General features: G+C 34.7%; 1 protein-coding gene across 3 annotated transcripts in view; it reads right to left on the reverse strand.

Moving 5' to 3' along the window:
* LOC111426916 (pou domain motif 3) overlaps positions 1 to 12,102 on the reverse strand; it is a 101,566-nt gene that overhangs the window by 69,007 nt on the left and 20,457 nt on the right. For all 3 annotated transcript variants that reach the window (XM_023061806.2, XM_023061805.2, XM_023061804.2), the window contains exon 2: positions 2,608 to 2,729. In XM_023061806.2, the coding sequence (XP_022917574.2) occupies positions 2,608 to 2,706 (99 nt within the window). In that variant the 5' untranslated portion in view covers positions 2,707 to 2,729. The remainder of the gene's footprint in view (positions 1 to 2,607; positions 2,730 to 12,102) is intronic.

A 12,102-nucleotide genomic window follows, 5' to 3' on the forward strand; every position in this document is an offset into this window, starting at 1 on the left:
CTTCTGTCAGCTTAGCTTGAGAGAATTCCAACAAGAAATAAGAAGGGTGGTTGAGCGCAAGTTTACAGAGGCGTCTACAGTGGTTCTATGGCGGGCAGGTACCGTGAAATTACAACTAGCACGGCACCGGGTGGTCCCCCAGGGGCACTGAAGGCCCAACATCCATCTCTAGGGCCGCTGTCGGGGCAAGCGGACAAGCCAAATAAACATGTAACGGTAGCCACAGGGTCCCGCGCGTTGAGATTCACTGTTTAATGCCCTGGCCTGGGCGAACTTAATGAGATATTTATACTGTAATCCACGAACAGGCCGCGGCTAGCCAGTAAGTGGATATATTTGACGCATGTTAATGCTGTTTGTGCCGGCCCCACAGTAAACTTGCGGAGCGCATATTTGATCGGATTCCGAACTGCACTGAACAAGACTTCACATGTAGTCGCAATTTGCATTTTATATTGCGATTAAATCAAAATCGTTAATCATTCGAAAAATTGTTTGAAAACTTTTTTGAAATAAACGTGTGCGCTTTAATCGGGTTAATTAAGTTATAAATCGTTGACAAGTTTTGAAGGTTTTAATTCAAGTTCGACCATCATTTTACCCTTCCAAAGTTTCCCATTTCCTCCTGCGGGACGTGCGAACGCATAAATTACCGTGTCTCAATGAGATCTGGGGGGAATTACTTAAATGAAACTTCCTTTTCACCTAATTAAGGCCGAGATTCCAATAGAAACCGCTCGGGGCTTTGTTCCCCGCAAATAAAGCAGCCCCCGTGCGCCCCGCGACCTCAACCCAAAGAGCAACATCATCATCCCGATCGCTACTTATTCGTGCGACCCTCCGAAATTCAATATTAGGAAGACAGGGACAAATCCGGCGGCGGCAAGGCAGTAGATTAGGCTGATATTTAAGGAAACGCTGTGAGACGGACGAAGGATATAGATGGCGATAAGTTCGGTGGGTTCTCCTCTGGCCAGTGGCGGCGTTCGTCCGCAAAATTGGCCGACGGAGGGCGAACGGGGTCGGGGGTTGAATTTATAGCTCACCCCTTGCCCCTAAAACAACTTTGATACCCGGAGATGCTAGCGCTATTTGCCCTAACTTGTCTACATTAAGGTAAATTATAGCCGACTTTATATTTTACTGAAATTGCTTGATAATGTTAAACTTTAGATTGTCATAATTCGTAATTAACTTAAATAATATTTAAATAAATGGTGATATTAAATTATTCCAATATAAATATATTTTTTTACAATGTTTTCAAAACAACTGCGTGATTACTAGGAATTAGAGATAATGTTATTCCAAAACAAACAATATTATTGATACAATTTAGTAATAAAGCTTATCAATTAAAAAAATAATCTCTCCGGTTTATATCATAATCGCTCCAAAATAGAAGCGCATTTTAACCGATTATACAAAAATTCTTGTAACCAATAATAGGTATTTTAACGGGCAATCATTTTTGATTCCTGCAAAATCGGTCGATTTCGAAATGTCAAATGTATAGCGTATGTACGATTTATTGTAATTACCAGACCACTGTGGCAGATAAAAATACAAATGACGACATTAATATTAACAAAAATTGCCGAACCGGGCACGCTGGCCATTTAATTATAATATTAAATGCGAGGAATAAAATTCCAACGCGTCGCGGTGCATCCCCCGTTCTGCGAAGTCGCGTCGCGTTTTATGAACAACGACGGCGCGGCGCCCGAAAAATGAGCGATAAATTACGAGATAGCGCAATAAAATTGATACGTACGTTACATCATACGTCTGTACTATCGACGATTCGCCAGTACCGAAATTGCAATCTGGACCCGTGGGCCGAAAATTAAAAACATTGCCGCGCTAATTGCCAATATTCACGATAATTAATGCGAAGATTTATTTTTGCGCGCGCGCGCTCTGTCGGACACCTCGCTTTTTTTTCGCAAACGCGGCCTGCGCCATGGCCTCGCCGCTTTTTAATAAATGGTTAAATGCACACACGCAAACGCAAATTTTTACGGTTTTCATTTCGGTTATCCAATCGAACCTCGGCGTCGACCTGCAATATTGCCGCATATTTTTTTCGCACTTGGTACTGCCGTTTTTTCGAGCCGGTTGCATATCGGTACGCGGTAAATCAACATTTAAAAACGGATTACACGTCGTTATGTCCGCCATAGGGGCGACGATAGCGTTTTGAGTTTCGTACAATTTCAGCTAGTATTGCAATCATAAGAATTTACGGTTATTACCACGGAAGTATATCTTACTTCTTTTTTCTCTATATTGAAATACAACTCTTTTTTCGTTTCTAGTATATATAAATACTATTCTTTACTAAATAGCATGTTTTGTGAGAGATAGTGTCAAATCACTAAATAAATTATTATTAATACATTCACTAAAACAAATACCTTTTTTATCTGAATAAAATATTTTGTGTTCCAACGCATCGTTGAAATCTTTCAAAGAGTATTAATATTCTCTTATAATATTCATTAAATTAATTTTCTCTGCTACTTAAACAAATCATCTAACTTAGAGACAAATTAATTAGGCAAGTGGGAATCATGGATGTAACATGGATTAAGCTCAAGAACTTACCTCTGCCTTCACGTTGAGAGCAGATGGAGATTGGTGGATTGGCGCTGTCGCTGGCCCCAGCATGTCACCACTCTCCTCTTCGGCACCGCCTTCTGCCATGTCAGCCTCGCATCCTGATTCGTCTGTAAATTTTACAAACAACTTAATTAGCTTCATGCTTGAAGTAAATAATCATGGTAATCTTCGTCGTCGCCAGCCATCGTCGTTTGCGAATCCTCAATCAGCACAGAAAGACCGAAACGAAACGAACGTAGTTCGCTTGCTTATTCATATTTATCGGATTAAATAGAAATCGATCGCGCGGCAATTCTTACGGTGAACCCCACTGGGTGTAAAAGTCAATCTATCGTTGAATTTTGAGGTTTGGCCGACGTGAATGATATCGCGGCTACAGTCGAAATGCATTTACTTTAATTTGAGCACCACAACACACAAATAGGGGGCGACTGTTAATGCACATTACTGATAGGCATTTATTGAAACATTTTAATTTGGCTGCCGAACCCGCGACTTCAAATAATCACCGTTGATGTTTTGACAGTTTTATATATATAATTAAACGAAATGCGCAAATATTTCAACGACGTGACCGTTTCGACCACCCTCGTAAAATATATCAACACAAAGCTTTACGCTTGACACACATATTGTAGTTTTTGTGTTATTAGCTATTACCCGCAATTGTGTTGTTAACCACAAAAATTATTGTAATTATAATGAATTGATTACGCGATTTCAGTTTTATTAATTTGGTATCAATATCCCCAATGAAAACACATATTTTATCAGCCTGTTTATGGATATGTACTATTAACGATAATCGCTTTCATTAAATATGATTTAGAATTTTGTATTGTATAAGGGATATTTTTTAAAGTATATCTGTTAATATGTCTCTAATCAACATTGTTGTCAAAACGTTTGAGATATGCAAGTTGAACGATATTCCCCTATACATATAATAACTAAGGGGCACTTAATCATACTCTTTGTAACTCATAATTGAATTTTGTAATTCAGACAATTCTAACGAAAGTGAACGAGTCAAAGTATATTGGAGAAGATAAGGCGTTGCAAAAGCGTCTAACCGATTTCGAATAAATTTAGGTTAAGTCCCTTTCTTGAAGGATGCCTAACCAACCAAAATCCTTCTCTCCCTCCGTTGCTGCTCCGCATTTCTTTAGAGGATGCAGCAATTAACAACAAAATTTTTCCTGATATTGCTAGTATTAGGCTAGATACTGATTGTAGAAGACTATATACTGCTTAAGAAAGACTAAAACCGCTTGCAGAAGACTAGACATTGCTTGTAGAACAAAGAATTCTTATTGTAGAAGAGTGGAAACTGCTAATAAGGGAATAGATACTACTTGAAGAAGACTACAAATTGGTTTAAGTTCATATTACTTCAATAACACTTTATACTGCTTGTAAAACAGTAGATTCTCATTTCAAACGACTAGATAATGCTTGTAATAAATTAAACATTATTTGCAAAGGATACAAGTTGCAGAAAACCTAATACTGCTTGCAGTAAATTATATACAGCTTGCAGATAGACTGCTTCTAGAGGACTGGATATTGTTTACAAGAGAATAAACACAGCTTGCAGAAGACCAGATGCTGCTTGTAGGAGAAATAATCCTCACTGTAAAAGTTTAATAACTAATAGTAAAGGACTAGAAACTGTTCGAATACACACTGTTTGCAGCTCATATTGTTTCTCCACACAACTTCAGTTTATTTGTAGCTATACTATTTACTCTTCATTTCGCTCATCCTAGGCATGCGAAACCTTTAATAACTCTTTTTCTCTTTTTCTTGCTCAACTTTCGCTTATATTCAGATTCCAAAACTGGGAAGGTTTTATCTTTAATGTAACTGACTTAACTTTGAAAGATCTTAACTTGTCTTTTGCACATCTTTGTACAGCATCTTGAAATTAATGCTATAAAAATATCTTGTATTCATTTTAATTTTAGAATCAGCATTTATCGGACCTATTACCGCGTGTGATGTAAATGATCGACATTTCACCACTTAACTTTTGACTGCCTGGTGTGTAAAGGTTGTAACCTTAACTTATATTTTCATTTAATTTTTTACTTCAGGTTACCAATGTGTTTAAATATGCTGGGTTTGTAATTGGATATATTAAGGAGAGACCAGAAATATACGCAAAAATACAATTTTCTACCCCAAAAGTAATCTAATTCACAACACCACTAAACGTCATGTATGCGATATGCTAATAAAAAGAGCTTTTACCACACCTGCAAAAAATACATCACCCTTCATTTTGGGTCACAACTAGATCTCCGCTTCATTGAATTCGGTGAATACATCTTTAGTATTTTCATTATTAATTAAATTCGTTACCCCAACATTTTGTAGACAAGTGTTTGTAAAAGGTTGGTAAAGAATGTGATAGTATTTGTTTTATATTTATTACTTGAATCTCCATCAATATTAAAAGTTGAATGCTATTAAAACATTTTAGACCTTTTTACGAATATAATGAATTATGTACATTTTGTTCAATACATAGCGGTTGCTAATAAACAGGTTTCCAATGCACTATACGAACAAATCATTTCTTGCATGTAAACATCCTGCAAAGTAAGAGAGGTACACGTACGCATCGAGCCAATAAAATTTATCGAATTAATAACTGCTACAATCGTACGTCAATAAATTTAGCTTAATATGGTAGGGTTGTCACGGATTGTTACTTCTTACTGCAATACTTTTACGTGTAAAGCGGCATCTACGCTCATTTGAATTAATACTAGTCGAAATCGGTACTAGAATGATTATACCCAATTATTTACACCGTTAATGACTTAAGTATCAGTTTCTTCTGTTAAACTGCTGCGGGCATAGCTCAAGAAGTAAATATCTATTTGCCTCAACTCGAACCCATAAATTAACTGATTTCTATCCGAGATACAAAGAATTGTGTTTGATTATAATAATGATGGTGTGTTTCAAAGGAAGTACCTAATTATAAATATAAAATTTCCGTTAACTAAATTATTATTACGGAGTAAACAAAAAAGTTTGAGCAAAATTCTCGCTACTTTGGGAATTTTTATTTTCATCAAATTTTTAATGAACAAATCTTTCATGTACGAATACCGTATGTGACCAATACAAGAAAAAAAACAAAAGGGGGATCCCGTAGGTTCGTTAAAACCCATCGACCCACCGACAGCTGTAAAACAGAGCGCAGTATTAATTATACTGCCATTGACCGGGGGAACGACGTTAATGATTAGAACAAGGGGCCTTTCGATGTCGTTTGGGGAAAGGGGAATGAAACAAAGAGAGTAGAAAGGAAAAAAACAGCGAGCATAATGAAAGAACTATGCGCCAAATCTGGCTGCTATTGTTGAGGGTCACGCAGCGAATCCACTCGAAACCTCGACTTATCGGTCGAGCGGGATAGAATGTTCTTCGATGGTTGTTGGAAAAGGACGAAACATATTATTGGTTAATTCGTTCCTCCTGTCGCGGCTCACATCTGCTTTTTGCGAACCCTATTTAAATATACTTGGGGTGTTAAGAATAAAATGCATAAAACAGAATTTAAAAATTAAATTACAATTAAAATTGTTGTTAGATCTTTAAAGTTTAAACATTTTAAATTATCTCTCCACAGTTTAGTTCGTTTATATTTATTAGTTATTGAGTGTATTTCAAGATTGCATCATACAATAAACGAAGTTAACACATGCTCGTAAACACTTTGCGAGTTGCTACAATATACAAGTAAACGTATGACCAGTCACGTAGTTACTTTTAATGTGAATAACTTAATTAGCATTACCAGTATATTTAATATTGGTAATTTCTTAAGTATAATTTCTAGTAAGGTACAATATATTTAAAAAAATGATTTAACACGACACAAATATTTAACGTATAATAACTCAAAAAAATTTAACAAACATTATGAATTGACCCATTTACAGGACAAACTAATCAAGAACAATTAGGCTGTTGATCTTGCTTAATGCATTTGCAATTATCGCGACGTAGTCGGTAATTTTATTGACCCATTAGTTTACGTAAACAAGCATAACCTCGTGGAATGTATAAACGGTCTTCAAAATCGAACCGGACCATCATAAGTTATTAAGAAATCACAGTAAGAACAATATTTTTATGTCCAAAAATGGATGCTTTTCGTAAAAAGACACCACCTCAAAGTAAAATTGAAGTAATCGAAGCTCAAGAGTTATTATTGAACAGTGAAGATTATAAAAAAGAATGTGTAAAGTTTGCGGCGGAACTTAACAAATCTCCAATTCCGAAGATATATGAAGACAGAAATAGGTACTCAAGTATTGACGTTCAACCTATCTTTGAAACACAAGTACGAATTGAGAAGCAACAAAAATTGAGTACGTTTCTTTTAGGATGTATTGTTGTCGTGCTTACAATGATTACATTTTTAGTTCTTTTTTGATGAAAATAATAAAATAAAAGTGTTAATTTTAAATTAAAAGTGTATTTTTTTAATGAATTATATTGTGTTACGTTTTATTAAGGATACTTTAAAACCATCTAGGTTTTTTTTTTATTTCAACTCCACCGTCTATTACATACATTAATATTTTACGTAACCCATTGGAAAACCGTCATTAGGTACAATTCCCCAGTTCATAGAACAATAAGGCTCTTTTGATCAGAGAAGTTAATTCTATAAACTTTCGAATGATCGAATACTTAATTATCCGATCATCACGGACCACGCACTGGCGATGTGCACGTCTAATTGATAATAAAAGCATTATTCCTGTGTATGATTGATGTATTATTAATTAGTCGCTGGTCGGTGGGTTCCGCGACAGCCCTCCCCACATGCTGACATCGGAAAGTTACTTAACACAACACATTTGTCGACGTAGAAAGCGTCATCAGCTAACAGCATTAGCTTCACTCTACTAACTCTACAATTTAGTGCAAATTTTATTAAATTATTTAAAACAAGTTTTTGTTTTTCTTTAACCGGGTAAAAATATTGAATAATCTAGCACTGAAAAACAACTAAAACTAGAAACATTCGGGTTTAACCGTCTTAAGAGACTTTTCTAGTTCTAGGTCTAGTGTAGTAGTAATACTTTTAGCTCAATCAAAATATACAACAATCTAGTATTGAACACAACTAACACTAGAACTAATACTGGACCTAGAACTTGAAACATTCGTGATTCTACTGTATCAACAAATTAAAAACATCATGAATTCATAATGAATATCAAAATAGAAACATTCGGGTTTAACCGTCTTAAGAGACGGTTTTCTAGTTCTAGGTCTAGTGTTAGTTCTACTTTTAGCTCAATCAAAATATACAACAATCTAGTATTGAACACAACTAAAACTAAAACTAACACTTTACCTAGAACTTGAAACATTGGAGGTTCTACTGCATCAACAAATTAAAAGCATCATGAATTCATAATCAATATCAAAGAAATCTATTAAAATAACTAGATTAATAATTAATTTTTGTTTGATCGTTCGATATATGAAATGTTGATAAACAGTTGTGTGTTGTATTGGCATAGAGTTTATATACCTAAAGCCGGTCCTGTCAGCGATACGATCAGCTCGTATCGTGAACGTCACGTTCGTTCCGACAAAAGCTACAGCGAGGCAGACCGTCCGGTACAAAGTGCTCGTCTCCCGGAATAAACCGACCGGTCACAATGGTAACGCTCTAGTTTGATCACAAAAGTCTAATGCAAACTCTCGATTAAGGTTTATTATTCGTGTAATGAACCTTAAACGGATGATTGGACTCAATGCGGTCAATTGGGATCGTTCCTCTTCGCTCATAATTTGTATACTTAGCAGATATTTCGTTTGGGATCAATAAAAATGACGATGTTCGAATGGTACGATATTTATAGATTTTTAATCGAAAGTGATGTGCCTTCGAATGGGTTTCTATTTATTACTCGATTACGAAGGTAATAATCGTCTATACTTGCTTTATGTCCTTCTTTAATAATTATTAGTTATTGTTCGTTACAGTAGCAGGTTATTATATGTTTTGAAGGACATCAACAAAAAAAAACAGTGAAAAAACACTTAAAATACCGTTAATTAAATCATTAAAAATGTGTGCAAAAAACATAGGTTAATTAACAAAGCCACATTTTAACCACACCGCTAAAAATTAATTGGACACTTATTAAATTAAAACACTTTGTATTAAATGCTTAAAACATTTTAAAAACAAATTCAATGTCATAATTTTTAATCCGCTTTAAGAAAATTCTCGATTGTTGAGTTAAATTGTTGAAGTTCATTGCACGTTGTAATTTATATCACCTGTTGATAAGGGTAAATTGAAAAACGAAAGCGGACGCGCTCGCACACGAGCACATGAGTCGCCATTAAAAGCGCAATTCCATTTTCCCCTCCACATATAAATAAATTTAACACTATCCGTTCGTTCAAAACGTGTGGTATCATCTCCAAACCGGCCTGAACTCGAAACTCGCAAATCACTATCTACGTGTACTATTAATAGATATTGCGACGATTAATTGAATAATTAATAAACTGATGCACGATCGCGATTTTAAGTTTCCATTTGACTTGGTGCGAGCTTTTAAAAGTTACCATAATAAGTCATTCGATTCGACGCCCGATAAGTTGTCGACGAGGTCTCTCTAAAGGGGAGGTACAAAACGCGATTTAAATCGGCAAAAATTAAGAACCCTGCCGACATTTAAAGCTTAATTGTAAAGTTCGCAAATAGCTTTCATTAATCTTTCAATAATGGTGTTATTACCGCGCGGACAAAGAGTATCTGAGAAATCAAGAACCGTGTCGTTCGCGAATAGTTTGTATTAATTGGAAATGCGTATGTCCATTAATTACAACATTACAGGAAGTGGAATTAGGTGTGCGAGAGTGGCACCTCTCAGACATCTCTGAGAATTTGTTTTTAGAGTTCCCAGAGAAAGCTGAAAAACAGGTTCAAGTACGGAGTACTACTTGAACCAATAAAAAAGGCAATCAATTTAAAAGAATAAACTTGGAGTAATGAACTTGTGGTTCAGTGAGCCTATCTAATTGCCTATCGTTTGTCTATCTCTATTAAACTATCTTAAATAGGAACTATCTTTGAAAAGAACGAGTGTTCATTAATTTATTTTAAACACACCCGTTTTAATTAATCAGTTATTACCGCAAATTGTATCGGGCGGGTCATATAGTTGTAATAAATATACTTGATGGCTATGTATGGAAATAGACGGAATTTTAAATTTGCTTAAACAGTTTGTTCCATGAAATCGTGAAATTAAATTAACTGCCATTGAAATCACTTCAATACTGTGTAATAAACTATCCTGGATTTGAAAATATAGAGGAAGAATTTTATCAACACTGGTTGAGACTCCATTCTTCATATCACCGCAAAATCTACAAATTTCTGTTTGACAATCAATGCAAGATTCAGGCGAATTGTTTTCCAACCTTTTCGTACTGATGATCTACTAATCACATACTCTACTTCTACGAAATTTAGAACACTTACTATCTTTGGAGTAATCAATTCTTTTCTTGCATGTTTCCCTTTCTTTCTAATAGTTACACGCTCTACGACGTTCTGACACTAAACCGAGAGTGTGCAGAAATATCTATTTTCATCTGATATATCAGTCATAACAAAATTCGCCTTCCTTCTGCAATCAAGAGATGCTAATTCTTTATCGGACGACACACTTTTCGATTTACTTAATAAAAACTGATGATCTGCCTGAATTTTTATGGATTCAACATTTTTGAGACAGACAAACTGATGTTGAATGCATCAACAAAATCGATTTCTTGCTTCCTGAAAACTACTGCACCTTTGAACTCATTTTCCTGGAGATCACATCACGTCTTGTGTACATTTTTTTAATTGTCGCACAAATTATGTTAGGATTTTGCGAATATTTATTTTGCATTGTGTTAATCATGAGAGAGAACAGATCTTGGATCAAGTTGAAACATTTGCTGAACATTTATGTTGCGTATTGCAAACTATACGGTAACTGTTTGTATCTGTGCATACTTGTACCAATAATACATATAAAAGTTCGCCGTTAATTCGGAAAGTGTAAACATTATTCGATCTAATCGAAATTTTCAGTAATTCAAACACTTGACTCCCTAAAAATTTACGCACGGATGCAAATGCATTCTTTTAGATGCAGTTAGGAATTGATGGTAACTTGCTAACACCGCTCAGCGTTGCTTAACTTAAATTTTGATAAATGTTGACTAAATGTTTTTCTGCCAAGTTTTGAGTGCAAAGCTTTTATCACTTTGTGCCAAATGTGATGTGACCAAAAATATTACCTCCATTAATAATATTTGAAATTCCACAACAACTTCTATGAATTTAAAATGATCGATCTCACGTCAATAGGAATTCTTAAAAAATCCTTTCATAATGATTTATATGTTATGTTAGTATGGGATTATAACTACTTGATGGAGGTGTGAACAAGCAAAACAGAAACAATTAATGATAATATTCCATAGGGAATTAAAAATTTGGGTGGTTTGGGAAGTTGTGCAGATCAGCGAACCTTCACGTAACAAACTAGGTATTTTGAATCTATACAAAGTTAGCCCTATCGGTTTTGATTAAATAGTGTTTTAGTGATAATTCGATATCAAAAATACCTATTTTCTCAGTATTTCATGAAAGTACCTAAATACAGATTAGCATGTCGTTTGTACCTATCATAATGCTGGAATGTTCAACCCCTAATGTAATTAAAAACTGTCACCACGGCGAATGCTGGGGAAATGCCCAATGTCAAAAGTCGCTAATTAATCACGCGTGAGCCCTTAATATACGCACATGTGTGTATTTGTGCTAAAAAATTGCGATTAAGCTAATGATTTGATAAGTTTAGTTTCGCGTAAATCGAAGAAGTCTAATGACTTCGCATTACTTTTTGAAAAGTTCTGCTTTTAAAAAGATTATTTCACAACATATTGTTTTGATAAGTTATATCTTAAAATTTAGACATCTTTATTGTTTTCGACACTTTAAACATTTTTATTGATGCGCTAAGAAATCTATAATTTGATGTAATAAAAATCAAGTCTTATTTTATTGTAGCGTTATTTAGGTCCTTTCAAATTTTGACCGACACTTTTAAAAATACTTTTTTCACATTGGTAGTAAATTGGATGAAGTTGACCGAATACCAGCGTCGTAGTAATGTAGTGTTCTTTACAGAACTTTAACTTGACGTTCACATTAAATCAAATTGAAACAGATTGTAAAATATGGAAAAAATATACAAAATGTGAGCATTGCTTATATTTCTTCAACAATTTTGCTTATTAATCAGATTTTTGGATATCGCCGCATTTTTAAATCATTTATACTCACTGTGTTAGATTTGCTCTGAGACTGTTTATATTTTGAAATATTATTTGGAATATATCATTTCGACATTGTCATTAAAG

Source organism: Onthophagus taurus, chromosome 2, assembly GCF_036711975.1.
Source record: "Onthophagus taurus isolate NC chromosome 2, IU_Otau_3.0, whole genome shotgun sequence".
Lineage (NCBI taxonomy): Eukaryota > Metazoa > Arthropoda > Insecta > Coleoptera > Scarabaeidae > Onthophagus > Onthophagus taurus.